The sequence below is a fragment of the Camelina sativa genome, chromosome 1 (assembly GCF_030686135.1).
Source record: "Camelina sativa cultivar CO46 ecotype springtype chromosome 1, ASM3068613v1".
Classification (NCBI taxonomy): domain Eukaryota; kingdom Viridiplantae; phylum Streptophyta; class Magnoliopsida; order Brassicales; family Brassicaceae; genus Camelina; species Camelina sativa.
Window position 1 is genome coordinate 18,152,887 of NC_141880.1, and position 25,041 is coordinate 18,177,927.

The 25,041-nt window shown below is 36.0% G+C and overlaps 1 protein-coding gene and 2 pseudogenes across 6 annotated transcripts; 2 read left to right on the top strand and 1 right to left on the bottom strand.

Annotated features, from left to right (window-relative positions):
* Window positions 1-1,375: 1,375 nt before the first annotated feature.
* On the top strand, window positions 1,376-7,924 carry LOC104709849 (F-box protein At2g14500 pseudogene; annotated as a pseudogene).
* A 1,547-nt stretch (window positions 7,925-9,471) lies between these two features.
* Window positions 9,472-10,928, bottom strand: LOC104699404 (RNA polymerase II C-terminal domain phosphatase-like 5 pseudogene; annotated as a pseudogene). Its single transcript, XR_015563336.1, has 2 exons — window positions 10,863-10,928; window positions 9,472-10,451 (listed from the first exon to the last, which is right to left on the bottom strand). The product of XR_015563336.1 is annotated as an RNA polymerase II C-terminal domain phosphatase-like 5 pseudogene (transcript).
* Window positions 10,929-14,451: 3,523 nt separating this feature from the next.
* Window positions 14,452-23,627, top strand: LOC104699413 (uncharacterized). 5 transcript variants are annotated; one of them, XM_087460703.1, is made up of 5 exons: window positions 14,452-14,618; window positions 14,957-16,045; window positions 16,130-18,586; window positions 22,992-23,059; window positions 23,275-23,627. In XM_087460703.1, the coding sequence occupies exon 3, from the start codon at window positions 17,566-17,568 to the stop codon at window positions 18,199-18,201; it is 636 nt and encodes a 211-aa protein (XP_087316829.1). In that variant the 5' UTR covers window positions 14,452-14,618; window positions 14,957-16,045; window positions 16,130-17,565; the 3' UTR covers window positions 18,202-18,586; window positions 22,992-23,059; window positions 23,275-23,627. The 5 variants fall into 5 exon arrangements, with proteins under 5 accessions (XP_087316829.1, XP_087316825.1, XP_087316832.1 ...); XM_087460699.1 differs by having other exon boundaries at window positions 22,992-23,627; XM_087460706.1 differs by lacking the exons at window positions 22,992-23,059; window positions 23,275-23,627 and adding an exon at window positions 19,873-20,144.
* The last annotated feature ends 1,414 nt before the right edge of the window (window positions 23,628-25,041 follow it).

Consider the following 25,041-nt stretch of genomic DNA (forward strand, 5'->3'; position numbering starts at 1 on the left):
AAGAAAATTCTGAAGGTAGATAAACAAAAACGCAAGGAAGGACAATAGACAAACATGTCCACCGCAGGTTAGGAACAAAGCCCTCTAAGGCTTTAGTCCATTAGAGGCACAACATGAACAGATATGGTCCACCTAAGATAACAAAGGACATAATAGGGGAGGACAAAAACCTTGCATGTTAAATCTAGTCCACCGGAACTTCAGACCTACAATGTAAAAAAAAAAATTTGGTTAGCAATAGACAAAAAGGGTCAGACCAAACAGATATGGTCCACTTAAAAGAACTAAGAACATAATAGTGGTGGACAAGAACCTTTGTTGTTGGATCTGGTCCACCGGAACTACAGACCTACAATGTGGACAATTTTTTTGGTTAGCAATGGACACAAAGGGTCAGACCAAACAGATTTGGTCCACTTAGAGAGCGAATGACATAATAGTGGTGGACAAATACCTTGGCTGCTAAATCTCGTCCACCGGAATTGCAGATTTGTAGTGAGTACAACTACTTTTGTTAGCAATGAACACAAATGGTCATACCAAACTTATATGGTTCATAAACAGAACAAATGGTATAATAATGGTGGAAAAAACCTTGGTTGTTGAATCTGGTCCATTGTATCTGCATATAAAGAATTTCTCCATTATATGCGGTCGATGGACTCAAACAGATAGAGTTTGGCAAAGAGAGATACAATTTGTGTTGCAGTGCTGGCGATGGACGGAGAGAGCTTGAGATGGGAGAAGATGGAAAGTTGAAAGTGTCTGAGATGGAAGAAACGAAAATCGGTGTTAGAACAAGAAGAGATCATTTATGTTTTGCAGATCGTTTTTGCCAAATCTAAAAAATAAATAAATAATTAGTCTTATGGATTTAAAATAGAAGGATATAATAGTCTTTTGATTATAGAGTTGTGGTAGGCGGGAAAAGAAGTGGGAAAAATGGCATTGGCCAAAATATTTGCTACTGTTCATGGTCGAACTGATAAAATTCTCGAAACTTTACTGTGATAGATGATTGCTTGTTTAAAAAAAAAGCTATTAAAATTTTATGCTGTTTTTGAACAATTACTGCATCGTTTATGTCTAAAGGAAATATCTATGTGACTTTTTAAAACATACAAAAATCCAGAGTACCAATTTAACGACATACGTTTATAGTAGGAGGGTTTTTTTTTCCTTATTATTGAGGGGCATATATTTATTAATAATTTAGTTGAGAGGTTTTGTCATTAAAATTATTCTTATGGACCTTTTCATAAATAATTTAGTAAGGGGTAAAAAATCTTCTCTGACCACATCATTCCGGTATAATAATAAGAGCTGTTCTCACTCGTCTGATATCCCAAAAGCTACGTTCTGGTGGATCCGGCAGTCAGAAAACTCATGAGTCTTGTCTGAAGAAGAGCATCAACAAGAGTTTTAGAGAGATTTCTTCCTGAAAAAACCTGGAACCAGTCTCTCTTATCAACACCATGGAGACTCGTAACCCTAGTAACTGGTCGAATTTGCCCCTCGATATCATCATATCTCTGTTTGAACTTTTGAGTTTTGTGGATTTCCATCGAGCTAAGATGGTTTGTTCCAACTGGTATTCTGTTTCGAAACAAACAGTTCCCCGGAAAATCGGATCTCTATGGCTAATGCTTTTTCCTGACGACGGTACTGATTGCGTGCTGTACAACCCATACGAAGAAGTTATGGTTTACAGGAGAGCAGCTGGGAGAAACTCTACTTCAGGGAGTCGATTCCTGGCATGCTGCGGTAAATGGTTCCTGATGCTAGATTCTCGATCCAGATTATATATTATAGATGTGTTTAGTACTGGGAATAGGATTGATCTTCCTCCGTTAGAGTCGCTCCTATCAACCGACTCTGCTCTGAAGCGTATGGAAGATAGAGATAGGGAGTTTGAATGGGAATTAACTAGTAGCTCTGTTTACTTATTATAAGCTGATGAAATTAGGGGACGTAAGTGGGTAGATAAGAAGACGCAAGAGTTAGCTTTAGTATGGTTCTTTGACGCCCTTGTTTGTTTTTTAGGGTTTTACAAGAAAGGGAATGCTCATTACTATTGATCATGATCTGTACGGACATCCGTACGAGTGACGAATAAGGCCGGAGTACATGAAGAAGAGAAGAGCTCAGGCCCATGAGAAGGATCTAGAAGTCGTTTATAGACATTAGGAGATAAGAGGAGGAAAAGTCACATGTTGGTTTCATCCTAGGAGACCATGTTAGGTCACTATCATCATGGAGATCCTCACCTCTTATGTCTCTATCACATAGTTGACAAATGAAGAGAGTGTAGCCCTAGTTCTCTTTGCTATTTAAAGGCTTGTACACACATTGTAAACTATTCTATTCTAGTCTAATGAAATCTCTCATATTCTCTTCTCTAAATACTCTGTTTCAACACATTTTCTTCCGCTAAATCTAACATGGTATCAGAGCATGTTTCTCGATCTTGAATTCTCTAAAACATACTCTTTCTACTCTTTCTATTCTACTCAAAGTCTATAGTTATTCTTAAAGTTCATCTGTTTTACTCTTCTCATCTCTCCGTTCTGCTCTGTTTCTTTTTGATATTTCCTCTGTTTCTACTCTGTTACTCGCCATGGATAACACCAAACCAATCGTTACACATGTTGTACTAAAAGGTGCAAATTATTTACTGTGGAAAAGAACCACGAATACCACTCTTAGTGGCAGGGGATTGTGGATCCATATCGAAACAAATCAACTCCCTAAGAAAGCCTACAAAGAAGACGGTAAAGAAGAGAAGGAAGAAGACAAGGCGGCTGAACTCGAAAAGGAAGTCAAGTGGTTCCAAGAAAATCATACCGTACTTGTCATTCTCCAGAACTCACTCGACGCACCCATCCTTGAAGCGTACTCGTATTGTGAGGCAGCTAAGGAGTTATGGGATACACTTACAAATGTGTATGGAAACGTCACTAACTTGACCCGAGTATTTGAGGTCAAGAAAGCCATCAACTGTCTCCATCAAGAAGACTTGGAGTTCACGAAGCACTTTGGAAAATTCATATTGTTATGGGCTGAACTCGAGATGCTTCGACCAAGTACCATAGATTCAATCATCCTTAACGAGCGAAAAGAGCAGGACAAAGTATTTGGTCTCCTACTTACTCTGAATCCTGCATTCAACGACCTTATCAAGCATATACTACGAGGAGACAGGCTCCCTACACTCGAGGATGTGTGTTCTCAAGTACAAAAAGAACAAGACTCACTTGGCTTATTCAGTGGGAAGGAAGAACTAGCCACAGCCAACAAAGGAACCTACATACATGAGGAAAGGAAGGTGGTAGTGTGCGATCATTGTAAGAAAAGAGGTCATGTGAAGGACAAGTCCTGGATTCTTCATCCTCACCTGAAACCGGCGAAGTTCAAGGCACATATCTCTCAAGAAGGGACGAGCAGTCAAGGAGCCTGTGCAGCAAATCCAGGAAACGCTACAGCCATGGCTGCAGCTTATGGAGAATTCGTGAAGAAATCAGACTTGGAGGCTCTCATTCGATCCATCGCAACACTAAAGGATTCTGGTACCACTTTCTTTGCTTCCAAACCCAGTAAACCACTTGTTGTTGACTCAGGAGCTTCTCATCACATGATAAGTAATCCTAGTCTAATATACAACATAAAATCAGCCTTAGGTAATGTAGTTATTGCAAATGGAGATCGCATACATGTTAAAGGAGTAGGAGATTTGAAACTTTTTGATAAGAAATCCAAAGCTTTCTTTATGCCTACTTTTACTTCAAATCTTTTATCGGTAAAGAAAGCAACCACTGATTTGAATTGCTACACCATTTTTGGTCCTAATAGTGTTCATTTTCAGGATATTGAGACTGGAAAGATTCTGGGAGAAGGAAATGCGAATGGAGATCTCTATGTTCTAGAGACAACTACATCAAATCCTCTCACATCTGTTTCGTTTAAGTCTAGTTTTATTAGTAGTTCAAGTGATGTTTGGCATGCTAGATTAGGCCATCCTCACTCTCGTGCTTTTGAATAAATGATCCCTAATGTTTCATTTGATAACTCAAAGTGTCAGTCATGTATTCTTGGAAAACATTGCAAGTCCATTTTCTCTCAATCCACTACTATCTATGAACACTGCTTTGATTTAGTTCACTCTGATGTTTGGACATCACCTTGCCTATCTAGAGACAATAACAAGTATTTTGTGACATTTATTGATGAAAAATCAAAGTACACATGGATTACATTGTTACCATCTAAACATAGAGTGTATGATGCTTTTGTTCACTTTCAGAATTATGTCACTAATCACTTTAATGCAAAAATAAAGGTACTACAATCAGACAATGGAGGAGAATACACATGTCATCGATTCTGAGAACACTTAGCCAAGCATGGCATCTTACAACAAACGAGTTGTCCTTATACCCCTCAACAGAATGGAGTGGCGGAAAGGAAGAATCGACACCTTGTGGAGGTTGCACGATCGATCATGTTCCACACACATGTTCCTAAAAGATATTGGGGAGATGCTGTAATGACTGCCTGCTACTTAATCAATCGAACACCAACAAAAATCCTCCAAGACTTATCTCCTTTTGAGGTACTCAATCATAACAAACCTTCTTTGGATCACTTACGGGTATTCGGGTGTGTTTGTTTTGTTTTAATTCCAGGAGAACAGAGAAGTAAACTTGATGCTAAAAGCATCAAATGTATGTTCATAGGCTACTCAACAAGTCAGAAAGGATACAAATGTTATGATCCTACCACGAGTCGGATGCTTGTCTCTCGCGATGTCAAGTTCTTAGAAAATGCAGGCTATTTTGAGAAAGGCGACTGGAATGATTTGAAAGATCTCTCATGTTCTTCTAGTGATCGATCCGCCAGCTTGAAGTTCCTCCTTGAACATCTTGGCAACATTATCACACCCACACACCAAGGATCAGATCAGTCAATGTCTTCTACTGCAGAACCTTCCTCTACATATACCACAACAACTACAGGTCCTGCATCAACACCTGCAGAAATTCCTGAACACACTGGTGATACAGAGTATCCTGATATCTCAAGTGGTCCATCATCTCATGAACATCAACCTCCACCTCCAGCGGATCCTACCTCTGACCAACCTACTCTTCGTCGAAGTACACGTGTCAAGCCTCATCCCTCCACACGGATCCTACTACAATAATCAAGCCGTAGCTCATCCTATCCAATCTGTCTGTTCACTTGAGCTTCTCCCCTCAGAGTTTCACGCCTTCTTAGCAAGATTGATGAGCATTATGTGCCTCAAACCTATGATGAAGCAAGTCAGAGTGAAGAATGGTTAGGTGCAGTTCAAGAGGAAACCGGTGCCATGATCCGTAATCACACTTGGGATGAATTTGATTTACCAAAAGGAAAAAAAGTTGTAAGTTCTCAATGGGTTATCACCAAATACTTGAGTAATGGCGACATCGAACGTTACAAAGCACGACTTCACACAAATATATGGTGCTGACTATACTGAAACCTTTGCACCAGTGGCTTAACTACACATTGTGCGTGTGGTTCTTTCCTTGGCTGTGAATCTCTCATGGGATCTTTGGCAAATGGACGTTAAAAACGCTTTTCTGCAAGGAGAGCTTGATGAGGAGGTTTACATGACGCCACCTCCTGGTCTTGAGGATCTTGTAGCTCCGGTTAAAGTTCTTGGTCTTCGCTAAGCCATTTACGGTCTCAAGCAGTAACCTCGCGCTTGGTACCATAAACTGAGCTCCACCCTCAAAGAACGTGGTTTTCGACGCTCTGAGGCTGATCATACCCTGTTCACTCTGCAAAGCTCTCTTGGGATTATTTTGGTCCTCATTTATGTGGACGACATTATCGTTTCTGGGGACAACACTGAAGAAATCAGGGAGACTAAAACCTTCCTCAAATCTGTGTTTGACATTAAGGATCTCGGTGAACTCAAGTATTTCCTTGGGATTGAAATTTGCATGTCTCCGGAAAGTCTGTTTTTATCTCAACGTAAATATGCACTTGATCTTTTGAGTGAAACAGGGAAACTTGGAGCAAAACCTGCTCTCACTCCACTTCCTGAGGACTACCAGCTCAAGCGAAAGGGGGAGAAAGATAAAGATAAGAAGAAAAATAAGATGGATGAGCCATTAGATCCTATTGATGAACCATATGAAGATGTAACACGATATCGTCGGTTGGTAAGTAAGCTAATCTACCTTACAATTACACAACCTGACTTATGTTATGCTGTGAATCAGGTAAGTCAGTACATGAAATCTCCGAGTAAGTACCATTGGAGCGTGGCGGAAAGAATCTTGAGCTACATCAAGGGAAGTCCAGGACAAGGTATTTGGATGGGAAAGAATTCAAACACTGAAATCGTGGGCTACTGTGATGCGGATTATGCTGGAGACACATTAGACAGACGCTCGACCACAGGATATTGTAATTTTATTGGTGGAAACTTGGTAACTTGGAAATCGAAGAAGCAAAAGGTGGTTTCATGTTCGAGTGCAGAAGCAGAGTATCGAGCTATGAGGAAGCTGACAAATGAACTAACATGGCTCAAGGCACTCCTTAAAGATCTTGGCATTGAGTCTAAGCAACCTATCACAATGCACTGTGACAATGAAGCAACTATCCACATAGCTACCAACTCTGTCTTTCACAAGAGAACCAAACACATTGAAGTAGACTGTCATAAAGTTCGAGAGAAGATTGAAGAAGGAGTGACACTTCTTTGTCACACCATGAGTGAAGATCAATTGGCAGATATCTTTACTAAGGCCACATGTCCCAAGGTTTGTGAACACATTCATCGCAAACTCGGACTTGTGGACCTTACACGATCATGATCGATCTTCTTAACACATGGACATCACACTCTTTTTCCCTCAACATAGTTTTGTCCCATGAGGTTTTCTATGTTGAAGTTTTTAATGAGGTGATGCTTCATGGGTTCCAAGTTTAGCCATTTCATTAGGCTAAGCTTGAGGGAGATTATTGATCATGATCTGTACGGACATCCGTACGAGTGACAAATAAGGCCGGAGTACATGAAGAAGAGAAGAGCTCAGGCCCATGAGATGGATCTAGAAGTCGTTTATAGACGTTAGGAGATAAGAGGAGGAAAAGTCACATGTTGGTTTCATCCTAGGAGACCATGTTAGGTCACTATCATCATGGAGATCCTCACCTCTTAAGTCTCTATCACATAGTTAACAAATGAAGAGAGTGTAGCCCTAGTTCTCTTTGTTATTTAAAGGCTTGTACACACATTGTAAACTATTCTATTCTAGTCTAATGAAATCTCTCATATTCTCTTCTCTAAATACTCTGTTTCAACACATTTTCTTCCGCTAAATCTAACAATTACGATCTCATTCGGATTAGCTATGGTATCCCCAGGATGTTAACTGGCCTACTACATCTGGTTCTTCGGAGTTACCGTCTATACATTTTAACAACGCGTAGTTTCGTTCGAGTCATAGATTTTTCTATGCAGCAAGGTTTCGAAGAACTCACGAGGAGTGACACTTACCCATCCCCAACGTTTGCTCCTCTTGGATTTGATTGTTATTTTAGCATCGCTGTTACTACAGCAGGAGAGGTTTTGTTGGTCACAAGCACAACCTCTGAAAGTAGCGAAAGGGCCTTCCGCATCTACAAGATGGATCCTAATGCTGACCCAGACGACCACATGCCCTGCTTCTCGACTTGGATATCACTGTGCCTGCTAACAATACCCTTGGTATCAAACAAAACTCCATCTATTTCACTCATCATAACCTTATCTGTTCCAAGACCAACTGGAAGAAAGTTGCCCATGTCCTTCCCCCTAATGAGGTGGACATCTGTGTGTTCAATTTTTCAACCAAGACCCTCGAGCCCTTCCCTGCTCCCTCCAACATGAGTCTCAAGCATGCTCGATGGATTTTCTCTATCTGAAAGAACGTTTAAAAATAGGAATGCGTTCTCCTTCTCATCATAAAGTAAGTTAAGAACATGCTTTTTTAACCAATTTATAAGTAGAATTTTCAGGCCCAGTTTTTGGTTATCGTGCCCAATTAATACATATATATACACAAGAACTACAAAACAAGCTGTAGCGAAAGAAAACCATATCCATCATTTTAAATGCGCACACAATTGAAACATTTAAAAGTGTGTTTTGAACAAGTGTGAAAGTAGAGAAGTTTACAAGCTATGAACAGAATTACAATTTTTTTTCTGAGATTACTTCATTTGAGTTGTCCATCATTGATGATATTCCATTTTATAAAGTCTGAGATAATGCCTTATGGATCTCCTTACCAATATAACTATATCTAAAGCCCAATTAATATAGTGGAACCTCCTATAGAAGCATAAAGAATACAAAACAGATATGGTTACATCACCTTTGGGTTGTCATTCTGCATACTATTGAATAGTCATTGAACCAAGGATTGATTATGAGAGGCACTTCTTTTGTATAAGTAGTCAGTCGACTAACAAAGGAAGACTGAGAAAATAATGACCTTAAACAGTATCTGAGAAAGTTGAGAGCAGAGGAAATTGTAAATCAGCATATATTTATGAGCACCTGGATGGATTGGCAGGAAATATGGAAGAAGCCATATCTGAGGAGGAAATGGGTTATTTCCAGACCATTTAAAAACTCCAAGTACCTTTCTTTACAGACACAGAATTAGCAGATCCAAGTAAAAAGATGAGCCAAGTTATGGAGAGTGCAATCTGTAATCAGAGTTCGTTTTCGTCAAGTTTTCAGCAAAATTTTTAAAAGAAAGCTTAGTGAACGAAACTAAAGAACTAACCAGTCCTGGGAGAAGAAACATATGCCACAATAATCTCTTGGCCAGTGGCTGTCGTGCACATGTGTTGTTAGATAGAAATCTAGACCCCTCTTTAGCATGTCTTCCACCATCTTCTCTGTAACATCATCACTATATTCGACTTGATGCCGCAACCCTTACCGGCAGAACCTCTTTAACATATCTTCCACTATTTAACTTTGCCATATTTACTTCCATACAAGAATGTACGAAAACGTTTTCTTCCAGTGTCATTTTAGCTAACAAGTGGCATATATATATCAAAGGATTAAGTGTCAATACAATAATTTAGATGAAAATGATTTTCGTTGGCACTGACTCAGTCCCAATCTTAATGATAAGACATCTTTTAATCTTATTGTAATACCAACCAAATCTAAAAGACTAGAAGAAAAAATGACTAACACTTCATAATTCTTTTCCATTGAACATTTAACATGGCAGACGCATTTTCCAATTTTAACATATTAGCAATCAAAACCACAAGCATATGATAACATAATTTGGACCATACAAAATCATCTTTGGCTCAAGCGTGTCAGAATCTTCAGAGATGCAGTTATGGGCATTAAACCTTTTTTTTTTTTTTTTAAAAAACTATGAAGAAAGGCGATATAACTCAGTATTAAATCAAACACCATCTCTGCTAGTGATTATCATCTTTACATAATATATAAGGGAGAATATAATGACCATGGAGTTGATCCAAAAAAACAAAACTTTCATATCTTCCTTTGTTGAAACCTTAATCATCTAAATTATGAGAATCAATAAACTAAAATCATTCTTCACAAATCACAAATACCCTTAAGAATGTGAAGTTGTGGACTGAATACATACATTAAGTCAGAAGCAGTCTTGTCTGCAAGGATCATGTAACAACGGCCTCAAGTCTTGTGAATCTAACTCATTTTCGAATCTTTTGTGAACATCTTGGAGAAACTTCAGAACATTCGCCAATGATCCGTTGTCTGAGCTTTCGTCTATCTTCTTTTCTGCGTAAGACTTGGACTTTGTATTATCATCACCGTCTCTGAAATATACGTACTTGGTGATCTGCAACAAGCTGCTCTTGTCATGAGGCCAAACATCAATTGTATCATCGACAATTACGACTCTTTGCTTATCAGCCACAACAAGATCGAGTGTCTTCTCTTTAGGACTCTCTTTACTGGTGATGACTCGATCTCCAAAGTAAACTTTATCCGGATCAATCAAGTTCAACACGGTCTGGGCGTAAGTGGATAAACCCATTGTGTAAACATGCATTGTGAAAAGCTAGTTTGCTTCGAAAAGAAAGCCAGGAACAAAAGGTCGAAGTTTAATGATGTATTCATTGGGATGGCCTTTGTTGAATCTCCAAAGATCAAGCCTTCTTGAATCAGCCTGTTCGAGTAGATACTTCTCCTTTTTAGAAAGTTGTGAAACAAGAGTTGAGTGGATAAGGGTGTGGTCCAAATCAAGGACTAGGTGAAGAAGCTTCTTGATCTCCTTCGTCTTCTTCTTATTCCCCTTCTTCTTCTCATCATCGAGGCTCAGATTTGGTAATCCCTTGACAGGTTTATCCAAAGAAGAGGACGACGAGGTCTTTTGCTTTCTGGGCATCTAGAACATAATAATAAACAAACACTATTAGCATCGAAGCAGTTATTGAATTTTGGCAGTCTCTACTGATAAAACAAGAAGATGAAGCTCTATATTGTGAACTCAGTACATCCCTAAAGTGCCATAATTCAACATATACGATCAAAGCCTGACAATTTCACCTAGCAGCCAGAAACCAAACGACGATCAAGCAAACACTCAAAAATCGCTGCGTGTTTCAAAAGGTCGATCATTCGAGTTTTTAAAGGTCCTGAGAGTCGATCAAACCAAAAACTAGAGCCCAGATTGCAAGGCTCAACACAACAATCATGCTTTCAAAATTGATTTGCCAAACAAATTCCCGAAAGAAAAAAAAAGAGCCGAAAAAAAATATCAAAGGGTTAGGCCGTTAGGGTTTCTAGAAATTATTACCTGCCACAGCGAGGGAGAAGAGAAAGTTAAGCTCTAAAGGAGGACCTTCTTTAACCAAAAAAAAAAAAAAAAAAAAAAAAAAAAAGAGGACCTCCGGCACGATAATATACCTCTAAACAGAGAAGCTGTTTTTTAATGTACAATTTAGCCCCGTGCATAGCACAGGTATAATTTGTTTATTTTAATAATTATTCTTTTAGAAGAAAAATAATAATATTCTTAACATAATTTTTAATCAATAATGTTAAATAACACAAAAAATAATAATAATAATATTGTTAAAATAAATATAATATTTTGGATTTTGTAATCCGTTTACTACAATTTGGCTACTAGAATCTATCTGTAATGAGATTTGCTAAATCAATATATTTTACACTAGGAGTAAAAAAAAAAATATAGTTACAGATTTTTTTCCTCAAAATGTTGATCTCTAACATATAAAGTCATTAAATTATCCTAATTTGAGGGAAGAATAGAAGATCACACAAAAAATAGTTACTTATTAAAATGATACTCAAGAGTTTCTCATCTCTATGAAAATGTTGTCGTGATGTTACTAGAAGAAGTTGAGATCATGGCTGAGTTGTAGAGATACGACATTAAAAAGAAATCTCTCATTTTATTGATGAGCATTTTGTCGAGTGGTTTTGGGAAAAAATTTGCTAGTGCATTAGTTTTTATATTAAAACTTAAGGAAGTTATTAGAAGAAGTTTGTTATGGTATAGGGAACTCAAACACACAATAAACACCATGTGTAGATCTAAAAGAGTTATAACACACTCACCTTCAAAGCCTTTTGTATTTGCTTGAAGGTTATTTAAATCTTCGAATCACCTCTGTTGATTCATCTGTCATCTTAACGTCACAATATTCATATGTATTGGTGACTACCTTCTTCCCGGATGTTGTGTTATTGTTGAATTCATCTTCTACCTTGGCCTTACTCATGGTAGTCTGGTTCGACATCTCTCCTCGAACCCTATCAAGTTTCTTCAAGCTTGTGTCTCTATGTTTATTTCTGTCCGAATATGCTTATTCCTTGTATCTTTCTTGAATTAAATCTTTGGTGCACAAAAAAAAAAAACTATTTTTGCTAATGTAATTAGATATTAGAATTTAAAAGATTTTTATAAAATGTTTTTAAAAGTATACATTAAAAACAATTTAGTACACATGATTAAATAAATTAAGAATAACACATTTGTTTTTTTATTTTTTGGTTAAAAACACAATGGCATATAGCTGTAAATAATAAATTATATGGAGGGTAAATATCTAAATGTGTCTTGAGCTCTCTGGCGGCGACATATCAGCATTTCAAGAAAATGTTTCTATATTAATATATAAGGAATGTCTATAATTAGTTATAAGTATGCATGGAGGATGTAAAAAGGACTTTTAAATTTATTAATCTTTTTTTTAGTGCCTCATATAATTCTATAACTTGAACAGTACTAGTACACCAAAAATTATCTATCTTAACATTTTTGAAGTACATTTTTGTGTCATCCTTTCTTAATCTTTGTATCCAAACAAGTCTCAACTAAATTCTCTACAATCCTTGCCACCAAACACAATCATTTCCTTATATGCTAATATTAATTTCCTAAAATATATCTACCTAATTTAAATCAATAAGTTAGATTAAAATATAATTCTCCTTTCACTTTTATTTAATCTTATATTTAATTTTTAATTACTATTTAAAAAATAAAGTTAATAGAATATTTAGAATTTTTTCATCATATTATGTGATTTGAATTTTTATAAACGGATATATATTTTATTTGATTTGATTTGAAGTATATTTTTGTGCCATCACTTTTTGTCTACTTCGGGTCGGGTTTTAAGTAAAATTATAACCGATTCAATTATTTGGATCCTACTTAATATGCTGAATATTTTGGGATGATTTGTTATTAATTACATACATATAATATAGCAACCAATCAATGCTCATTGTAACTTAGGAAATATCTAATTTGCATTTTATAAAATTAGGAAATATATAATTTGCAATGTCGAATTTTTAGGGCCGATTTTGACAAAAAGAATTAATAGAACAAATTCTGTAATCACATCCTCTTAATCACATCCCTATAATATAACAACTAATTCAAATTAATAAACATCTTAGGAAAGATCTAATTTGCGTTTAATAAACATTTACATATTTGATAAGATCGTATTAGCTTTAAATATACACTATCAATCCAATAATATCAATTGAGAATCAAAATAAGAATATGCCAAGATGTGCTCATTATAAATTATATTAATCAAGTTAATATTAGTGCCATATTTTAATATTACTAACATAGCATTATAATATGTGCTTCTCTCACATACTATTAATTAAGTAATGAACTCATGCATAATCAACTACATTTTATATCAAAAAAATTAATTACATTTTATATCAAAAAAATAATAGACCCATGGTGTACCACGGGTAAAACCTAGTGTTAGATATTTAAAGAAACTTGGAGATGTATTCATACGAGGAGGGGGTATTTTGTTTTGGAAGATATCATGTTCCATTAGAAGATGAGATCGAAAACATAATGAGTTTAAATTGATACCTAAATTATATACAAATTTTTAAAAAATAGATTGTCTAGTTTTCTTTATTAACTTATAAAATAGTATAAATTTAAGTCTATCTAAAAAAATATAAAATCATGATGATACTATAATCCCTGAAACCTATATATTTAACTCTAAAAAAATTTAAACATTAACATGATAGTTTTTGTTTGTTTAATAGATATTTCTAGTTATAAATTACATATTATGTATTTTTTTAATAATATATTTCAAGTGATAATATATAGAAAAACAAATAACAAATACTTAAAAAATTAAAAAAATTAAAATGAAAAATTATATTTTTGTTTTTTCATGCAAAAACGAAATATTATAATTAAAAACAAATATCAAAGACGACTTCATTTTGCTCCGATCTTCCTTCCCCTCCTTCACTTTAACCAGGATCCTCCGTACGTGAAGGCAGACTGCTTAGCTCGCTTTTCGAAAACTTTAATTTCAAAAATTTCATTTGTAAACTCTTATCCTCCCATTTAGATAATCAACCTTAAAATTATTTTCTAATTATATGTTTGGTTGACAGAACATAAAATAGTTCATAAAAGTGAAATTATAAAACACATAAATGAATATAGAAATAAGTTTTATACTTCTAAACAATTACGTTTAGTGTTCACATATATCAATGATGATGATTATTTCCTTTGGATTCCAGTTTTGGCAGCTACACAGACTATGCTCCAACACATCACCACACATATAGACTATATTAATATCTCGTAAACTACATGAATTATTGATTATACATACGGACATGTATAAACTAATGACGGTTATGTGCTGAACACCATAACCATAGTTTCCGGTACTGCTCTGATGTACGGCTCGACAGAATCCGGTACCGTCAACTAATTCCGTTTAAGACCCGATTAAAATTTTGACCCGCTAATAATTCGACCCGCTAATCAAACCGGACCACATTTAATTGGGCCCAAAACCGGTCCAATTACAAATTACACAAGTAAAAGTTAAAAACATAATCCCGATGGTTTTAGTTTCTCATTTCTCGATCTAACCTAAAAAAAAAATCCTCTTTACCTAGGATTCTTGAGAGAAGAGGTTTCAGATCGAACAAGAATTAGAGTAAATCGAACTTGTTTTGTTGGGTTTCAGGGTGAATCGAACTCGAATCTCGTTACAATGAGGTAAGATCTCTCATTTTGCGACTTTTTGTATATGTTTAAATTCCCGACAATAGAGTTTCTGGGTAGAGTGTATGAGTTTCTGGGTTTGTTATTGAATGGTTTTTATGGAGTTATGTGGAGTTTTGTGGGGTTTATATAAGGAATCAAACATGTGGGGCAAAGAAAACAAAGTTTCTTGTCTGTTTGTTTTTTTCGAGTAAAGAAAACAAAGTTTCTTGTCTGTTTGTGTCGGGGTTTTGTCATAGTCAAAGTATTATTTTTTTTTTTCCAATTTTTATCATTGTTTAAGTCAAGTTATTGAGAGATTAAGCTGATATGTGTTTTTTTGGTTTGTGAAGTAACGAGGGGCTTGTCAAAGTGATTTGCTATCATTCTAGGCAATTCAAAACAATTGATGGTTCACCGGCTTACGTTGACGGCGTGATGGACGTGATTCAAGTGGATCCTGGTGTTATATTCGCAGATGTGATATTGAAGTTGCTTGATAAGAGGATTGACATTGGCAGAATGTGGTACAAGCTACCATTTGAATATTTAGGAGAGAAGCATCCTCTCTGGGAAAATGTGGATGCAAATAAGAAAAAGATGCAGGCAGCAGGGCGTTGGATGAGAGAGCTGGACATTTATGTTGAGAAACCATTTGTTGAGGAGTTACAAATGGAGATTGGCACAATGTTACCTCAAGATAATCAGAGTGATGGAGAAAATGACCCGACATATGAACCTGAAAGTGAAAATGATGCATTAGATGATGACGCTAGTGATGAAGAAGATGGTTTATCTGATAATGCAGAATCAGCGGATGAGGATGAGGTTGGTGAAGGAGATATAGAGGTGTTTAACCATGACAGTTATGAAGAACAAATTCCAGATGAGGATGATGTCTACCCTCCTACTGATGATTCGTCTGGTGATGAAGAAGAATAGGCAGAGAGGTTAGTCAAACGAAACTTACCTGATGGTGTGTTCAGCACAAGGCAAATATTTTCTAGTGGTCAGGAGTTTAAGCAGAATGTGATCAAATATATATTGAAGACAAGGAAAAACGTTGTGTATGATAGATGGGAAAAGGAAAGACTTCGTGCTAAGTGTTTTGAAAAAGGCTGTGGATGGCATATATATTGTGCCATTGAGAATCCAATAGGGAAATGGATGGTGAAAACATACTATGATGAGCATCAATGTCATCCGGTGGGAAGATGTAAGCAAATAAAGAGCTCTGTGGTTGTGGACTTATTTCTTGAAGACATAAGAAGAGACCCTGAGATGAGTGCTCCGGAGATCAAAGACGAGATGAAGAGGAGATACAACATTATCATCACACCTTCACAGTCACAATCAGCAAGAAGAAGGGCAGTTAAGAAGCGGCAAGACAAATGCAATGAGCAGTTTTCAAGGCTTAGGGATTATCAATATCAACTCACCAAGTAAGTTAATGTAACAGTCTTTTCATATTGTATGTTCTCAATAACATATCTCGGCTTTAACTTTGATTTTGCTTTATCATTCAGGACAATGGTCGGTAGTACAGTGGAAATTAACACTACAGCCAGAGCAGATGGAACAGATGAATTCGCAAAATGAGAGATCTTACCTCATTGTAACGAGATTCGAGTTCGATTCATGATATAGGAAAAAGAAGGTCAATAAGATAAACACGTGGAGGGCTGAGATTAGAAGTTTAAATCAATGGCTGAGATTAGCTTGAGCTCAAAGATGCTTAAAGAGAAGCAACAAGCTGAACTGGATCATTCATGAGATTTGTGTGTTGAGTGTTATCTTCTTCTTCTTCTTAGTTTCTTAAATCTGTGATCATGGTGTTGTACTCATCTAGCTAGATCTGTTTCTTCTATCTATGCTCAAGCTTGTGAGATTTGGATTCTCGTTTTAAGAACGACGATTTAATTTGTGTTTGATTTTCAAGTATTCGATTAAGTTGCAGTTTCTCTGCAACAAAGGTATCAGATCCATTCGATTCTCCGGAAGCCATGGCGGAAACAAGAGCTCACTCATCGCGGAAGGAGGCACTAGTTCGTGATTTAGATGAATCAAGGTTCGGGCGATCCAATCACGCCGCTGTTCGTAATCGATTTCGATCTTCACAAGCATTTGCGAGTTTAACTTCAGATCCGAAATTTGGGAAGTGCTCAGGTATTCCTAACTCTTACGATGATGCTACACAGACTGAGAAATTATATTTCCCTAGGTTTAATGGTGATACGATTCAAGAGTGGTTGGTCCTCGTCGAGCAATTCTTTGAGATAGACCGAACAATGGATGAGTTGAAAGTAGGTTTAGCATCTGTTCATTTAGATGCTCTCGCAACTACTTGTCACCAATCACTTTCACAATCAGTTTTGTGGGATCATGTTAAATGTAATTAGGGGCTTTACAAAATGCTATTGGAAGGTAAATATTATAAGCTGATGGATGATATTGCAGAACTGAAACAGTTGCATGAAACAGAAGGAATTGAGGAGTATCGTGAAAAATTTGTGTTGATTAAGTCTCGTTTGGACCTATCTGAATCATACTTGGTTAGTGTTTATTTAGAAGGGCTGAGAAGTGATACTTAAAGGAATGTTAGGATGTTTCAACCTCAGACAATTCAGCAGTGTTTATTGATAGGAAGGTTATATGAGACTGCTCATCCAACAAGAGTGATTACCAAAAAAGAGAGTGATGATTTTCCAAAGGCAGCTCAGCCCTCAAATGTTTCAAGTCAACCTGAGGATTTTAGCAATTGGTCTGGTGCTAAATGGAGTAGAAGTAGCATTCAATATAAAGGGATTTTAGCATCCAAACCAGAGCATGATCATCAAACAGTTCTTCCTACTATGGAGAAACCTAAAGATGAAGTACATGTGGTGAAGGTTGCATTGGAGGATACCAAAGTTAGAGCTTATATTTCTGTTATGCCATTTCAAGAGTTTTTGATCACCAATCGATGAGGGTGAAGGGTTCTTATGGGAAACAAGTCTTGTCTATTCTCATTGACTCTCATTCTACACACAACTTCATGGATACCAAGGTGGCTGAGAAGTTGAATTGTGTTTTAGAATCTGCAAGTATTGCTCAAGTTTCAGTAACAGATGGGAGATTGTTGGGGGTTGATGCTACAATAGATAAGTTCCAATGGGAGTTTAGAGGCACAACGTTTCAGGCTGATCTTGTGGTTCTTCCTTTGGTTGGGTGTGATATGGTGTTAGGCAATCAATGGTTGGACACTTTGGGGCCAATAACTTGTGATTTTAAGAAGTTAGTGATGCATTTTCATATAGGACATAAGAAAATTCTTCTTCAGGGTATTAGGCAAGGTTCTGTTAGAGACAAGAAGGCCATTAAGCTTAATAAGCTGAGGGAAGCTCAACTTTCCATGATAGGTGTTCCTGAAGTTCCTGCCAAAGAACATATGTTAGTGTGCTCTTTGAAAGCTAAACATCAATCTGACCAAGAAAGTTCTAAAGAGGAGCAAAGGGTTCAACAAGAGTCTTTGGGTGGGGGAAAGAAACTGTTGCCTAAGCTGTTAGATGAAGTTTATATGACTATGATCATAGATGATCAACAACCTGTTGTCCCATAAACTTTGAGTCCAGTCTTTGATGATTTCTCTTTGGAAGTGGCTGAGTTTTGTAAGTATTATAGGTGGAAGCAACTACTCTCTCCAAAATCTTGGATGTTCAAATACAGATCTGCTAAGGAAAATATATGGTGTCGTGAAAAGCAAAGTTGGTTCAACACTTGGAGAAAAAACGTACGCGGGAAGAACATCGATAATGTTGGTGTGGAAAACTGTTTGCAGCAACAAGAATGGAACGTGATAGGGCGTTCCAAATAAAGCACAAATGGCGTTGTAAACTCTTGCCATTGTTCTTAGAGTTGAAGACTGGTTGTTCTAATGAGTGAGGGGTTGATACAAATCTGAGCAGCCGTCTACTCTTTGCAGCCTTCAATGGGAGTATACAAGGGTATATGAAACAACCCTTCCCTTTTTTTATTTTTTATAATATTAAATCACTAGTGGTCCTATACCCACTAACATCCTAGCAACAATCAACAACAGCGGATAACAAAACAATATTCATTCAACCAACAGGAATTCCAACAATAACAATCCAATAACCAATAATACAATAAACCAATAACCAAACAATGAAATAACCAACTTCCTACAATGTTCTATCAACTCAATACTAGCAACCTAACAATAGCTAGATCACAATCAATCAAGCCTCTAGAACATCCTCCTTCTCATTGCCTTGATTCCACGATCACACTTTGCCTTTACCTGCACATCACAAACAACAATTGAGATGCGTAAGTATATCATAAATACTTAGTGAGGTCGTCCTCCCATCTACTAGGTTATACACACAAGCAACTGAGACCCTCAGTTTTAAGCAATCAAACAACACAAAAGAATACATCAAACCAGGCAAACAAGTCTCGGATGAGACTGGTGTCGACCGACGCTAACTCGGTGTCGACCGATGCTGAGTGGTGTCGACCGATGCTATATCGGTGTCGATCGATGTTGAGTGGTGTCGATCGACACTGCCTCTGCAGACACGAACAACACGATCACGAACGACGATCCTCCGTTTCAAAACCTCTTGAAACCGTCCCAAACTCACCCAAATGCCTCAGGAACCTATGAAAACCCGAAAACAACACACCCAAGCAAGCAAACAACACAAATAGACAAAGAACAGCCAAACAAAAGAGATCTCAGGCTTAGATCAACCATGGTCAAGCACTCACCTCTTTTACAGGAAGATTTGACTGAGAAACGGTGGAACCAACACCTTAGGAAGCTTCTCCTTCGTTCCCAATAACAGCTCTCCCTTCCACAGCCATAGATCTCTCCAAATACACCAAGAAAAAGACAAAAATCTCACAAGAACACTCTCAAAGGCTCTCCAACACTTTGTCTCCTTTTCTCTCTTTTTCTCTCTTTTCTCACACAACAGCGACAAAAGACAAAAACCTAAACCCCTAATTCGTCACTCTCACTTAAATACTTGGTTTAGGGGTTTCTAATTGAACCAAACCGAACCAAACAACAATTAAAACGAACCAATCTAAATTAGAAAAGATGGTGTCGATCGACACACCCATGGTGTCGATCGACACTCAGACCAAAATTACTGTTTCCGGTTCGCGGATGTTAGAGTATATTCCTTGCAAATCAGCTCATTCTTTATCTACAAAACCTTGAGGTCAAGGTTTCTCAAACGGGGGAGATTTGATATAGGAAAAAGAAGGTCAATAAGATAAACACGTGGAGGGCTGGGATTAGAAGTTTAAATCAATGGCTGAGATTAGCTTGAGCTCAAAGACGCCTAAAGAGAAGCAACAAGCTGAATTGGATCATTCATGAGATTTGTGTGTTGAGTGTTATCTTCTTCTTCTTAGTTTCTTAAATCTGTGACCATGGTGTTGTACTCATCTAACTAGAGTTGTTTCTTCTATCTATGCTCAAGCTTGTGAGATTTGGATTCTCGTTTTAAGAACAACGATTCAATTTGTGTTTGATTTTCAAGTATTCGTTTAAGTTGCAGTTTCTCTGCAACAATTCACCCTGAAACCCAACCAAACAAGTTCGATTTACTCTAATTCGTGTTCGATCTGAAACCTCTTCTCTCAAGAACCCTAGGTAAAGAGGAATTTTTTTTTTAGGTTAGATCGAGAAATGAGAAACTAAAACCATCAAGATTATATTTTTAACTTTTACTTGTGTAATTTGTAATTGGACCGGTTTTGGGCCCAATTAAATGTGGTCCGGTTTGATTAGCGGGTCGAATTATTAGCGGGTCAAAATTTTGATCAGGTCTTAAACAGGATTAGTCGATGGTACCGGATTTCGTCGAGCCGTACATCGGAGCGGTACCGGAAACTATGGTTATGGTGTTCAGCACATAACTGTCATTAGTTTATACACGTCCGTATGTATAATCAATAATTCATGTAGTTTACGAGATATTTATATAGTCTACATATGTAGTGATGTGTTGGAGCATAGTCTGTGTAGTTGCCGATCATTTTTCCTTAATTTAACATTTGGCATCTTTCTGTTCTTCTTCAGTCCTTGGTTTCATCCAAATTTCCACAGTTCTCTCTCTCCCTCAATTTCTATCTTGGTGATCCACACATCTATATTAAAATATTGACGTAATGATGGACGACTGAGATTAAAAAGAATCTTAAAATGTATCTTGAAGAGTAAAAAAAAAAAATCAGTGAACATATGGGTCTAGAATTTTAATCCAAATCAAAATATCGGGCTAAACCGATCTGCGTGTTTATCTATTTATGTGGGAGAGCTAAAATGACACTTCATCCTCTATGAGAAATACTAAAATGGTTATAAAATCAATGACGTAATATATATTTTTTACTAAAATATGTCATATTTTATAAATATTCTGTCATCGGATACCAATTATAAAATGCAATATAGAAATAAAAGTTTTACACTTATTTGACAATTTGTTTTTCTTTTATATAATTACTAGCAATTGACCCGTGCTACTCGCGGGAGTTAGATTAAGTGTATTCCGAGTTTTTTTATGTATATTATTTTTTTGGTTACGTAGATTCATCTTTACGTCTGTTTTTGTATTTGATTTGGGTGGTTATGTTGTTTTGTTGGATATTTTCAGGCATATCGCTGTTTATTTTTCAAATATTGAGATAATCTTGTGTGTTTTTAATGTTTTTTTTTAATTATAATGAGAAGTTAACATTGTGTAGTTAAAGTTGTTGTTTGGTTGTAGTTGTTAGTTTTGATTAATTTATTATTATTTGTCATTTTGTGGTTGGATTGTTATTTGGTTTTATATGTGGTTTTGGGTTAGAGTTTTTAATATTTTCATATGTATTTAGTAAAATGTAGGAGTTTTTTATCAATGTTTTAGTGTTTGGAGTGAAAAAAAGTTGTGGATTTTATTAAGAAAAGTAAATAAAATCAATAACTTACATTTCTTTTTTTTGGGCTATTTTTCTTTATTTCAGCCGTTGGGCCCAATTTCTCTGTAAGGCTTATAATGTGTTAGTCTATTGGGTCATTATTTGTATGTTATTGAGTTGGGAATGGATTTGTTCTTTTTCAAAATTTGATCTCCTCGTGAACGGATAGGAGAAGAGCAATGTTTGCGATTTAGAGGACAATATGAGTATTGAACCTATTTCTTTGATGCTCGTAATCGTTTTTCATTCATCCCTTTCATATATCCATTATCTTTTTTTTTGGGTTTGCGTATTTGGTTGATTTCCTGCTCGCTTTGCATCTGTAGGAGATATTTGTTTATCTACCTGTTGATTTCGTTAAACGTAAATGTGAATTTGTGTTCAATTTTTTTTATCTGAAAATGTGTTGTCTTTCTTAGATTTTCTAATTAAGTTGTGAGTTGTTTTTGTGTTCTTAGTTGTATTTTTTCGTTTATCCTCTAAGTGATTTTTTCGATTTGATGTGAGTTGTGTTTTGGGAAAAATTAATTTTCTTGTTTATCTTGATGTTAATTTATACAGTCTGGGTTGTTTTGTTGTTGGCTCAGTTTTCATTTTCATATAATTTAGTGCTACGGTTATCTGATTGTGGCACTCGTATTTCTGAATCTCTTTAGTTTACTAAAGGTGTGCGCATCTCTTACCTTCTTTGTCTTTGGTGATGGTTTTGTGAAGTGCTGCCAAATAATGTTAATTGGTTTCTATTTGTGTTTCCCTGATCCTCTGAAAGTGTTGCTTGTGTTGCCTTGCTTTGATTCGGTTATTCTTTTTGATTTTGTATAGCCCAGTTTTTCTAAGCCGAGTTTTTCTATGATGTAGTTGTCCTTGAAGGTAAAGACCTCTTTATATATATCTATGTCCTGTTGGTCGTAATACTTGAAGAATTTTTTCTTAAGATGGATTGTGAGAAGTTTTTTCAACATATTTTGATCTTCTATGTTCTGATTTTGATGTGATGGTAAGCGGCGGACTTTTTTTTTTATATATATCTTTAATTTACTTGTTATACTTTCAGGTTTGTTCCTTGTTTCTCTTGTTTTAATTCTTTTGGAGGCGTCGTTATTGTTTAAGAAGGAGAAAAACATAGATTTCTATTTCGAATTGTGGAATTTATTTAAGGTTGATAACATTGGTAAACCATATTGTTGTTCCTTAAGCTAAATGACAAAGACAAACTTGAGCATTTGTTTGTAGTAGTAGCAGTGTGTGCATCTATTTTCCATGTCATTGACGGTGCAGTAAATAGTTGGTCCGATTACTGCCAATGTAGTGTAGTAGCATTGTAGGCTTTGTACATTGACTCTGTTTAACGCCTATTTGATATATTTCCAGCATTGGTCACCCTTTGCTTTGTTTTGTTTCCAGCCTAGCTTGTCGAGCCAAATTTTTCCTTCCGCTGCGTCACCCATGCACAACTTCACAATTCCGTAAAGGTACATACCATTCTCATAACTATCTTCTGCCGCCTTCTTCAAGTGTTCCTGCCCTGTTTGTTGTTCGTTCGAAAATACTCTTGGATCCCTTTGATATAGTGAGCCTCAACATTTCCACTTGCAATGCATTTTTCCATGAGGTCTTGGTATCTCGTTAGTGCTGCTAGTGGATTCATCGCCAGGGGCCTTAGGTTTATTGGTTTATATTCTTGTAGACTCGGTGATCTTGGGCTGCCTTGGCTAGATGTGGTGATGCTTGCATAACATTTCTCATGGTAGTGCGTGAAATCTTAGTAACTTGAGAGATTATATGTCCGAGACGTCGTTTGGTAGTTCTTCAAGGGAATAGTGTGTGTTTCGCAGCATTTTTTGCAAGTTGTGTGTGATTTTTAGGTTCATACTTATTCCTACTGTTGTTTATAGGCTGGACGATATGTCGCGCTACGCGTGAATTAATTTTTAAAATTTATAAGACAATCCTAAAGTGTTAATAAATTTTTCTGTAGCTATTTTATTTTGTAGATTTTTTTTTGAACAATATCTAATGTAGTTTGAATATTTTCTTTTACTTTTGTTAATGATATTAGTTAGCTGGGTTTCTGAATTGTTAATCTTGATGTCTATATTCATTCTCGATGTTAGCAAGAAAATATTCTTTATAAGCTTATATACAGAGTGAAGATATTTTTTTCATGATAAGAAATGGCAGCAAATTCATGTTTTATTTTCTTTGGATAGTACTGTGAATGAATTAAAAGTATCAGTAACATAAATCATTATGATGAAATTTTAACGTATGAAATCTGAACTTTGTACAATAAAACTATAATTTGTCGGCCTGAAATGCTATTATCTATCCTTCATGACAACAATTAGTCAGTAATACATGTTTTCACGCGATAATTTATAGCTAAGTGTGCTTGTTACTTGTCAATCATTTTCCATCAAAGTAAAAGTTGATTTGATTTTGTATCTTGAACTGGTAGAGCACACAAAAGATTACGCGTCAGAATTCATGCCAATCACTTAAGCTTTTCAACTTACTATATGCAATGGATTATGGAAACATACACACCCATATACATACTCATTTACATTATTTGCATTGGAGGTGCAACAATCTAAGCGAAAACATAACTTTGGCCTCTACTTTAACTGGTTTTTCCGACCAAACTACAAACATAACTTACAACACTTTCATTCTCTCCACGCTTGCACTAACACACCACCTCCCTAACATTCTTCGTCTCTTTATGTGAAAAACGAATTGATCATCATCAGCATAGACATCATGGTGTTGTATACTATGTATAGTGAGGATATACTATGTTCAATGTAGTATGTATATATTTCCAATCATGCAATAGCAGGAATTTTATAAAATATCTAATATACAAAAGTGTAAGTTCTATACCTTTGACAAAAATAAAAATTTAAAACTGATCAGATTTGTATTTAATTACTATGACAGTCTTACAAATTATATTAGAGTATTAAATAAGAGAATGTCTATTAGCCTAACCTTAATTTGAGACAGTTACGTTGTGGAAACTTAGCATTTATAACTTTCAAACTCTTTCGCAGTGACGTTTCTTTTTCTTAACTTCCTAAATGAAAAACGCAAACAAAAGTACAGAAAATAATCAAATAATGATATGTAATTCAATTATTTTAACCCCATATATAGATGAAGCACATTATTAATAAGAGTACATACGAACAGTTAAATAAACAAAAAGTGGTTTGACCAACGAAGGAAAAAATGTTTGATCGGCATAGGAAAAGCCCAACAAAATCACTCTTCCTAATGTAAGTCGTACCTATGATTTAGCAATTGGAGGAGTCTTCGTATGTAGGTCTCTAGATTTTTCTCCTCATCCAAAGCTTTTCACCTGCAAGAAATCAACAAATTTACTACATATAAAAAGGTTTAGATAAGCAACATAAGTTTTTATAGATTGGACATATTCCACATGCGTCAA

What these genes read in the sequence shown, in the direction of transcription:
- LOC104699413 (XM_087460699.1), top strand. Translation starts at nt 17,566, where the DNA reads ATGAGGGTGAAGGGTTCTTATGGGAAACAAGTCTTGTCTATTCTCATT.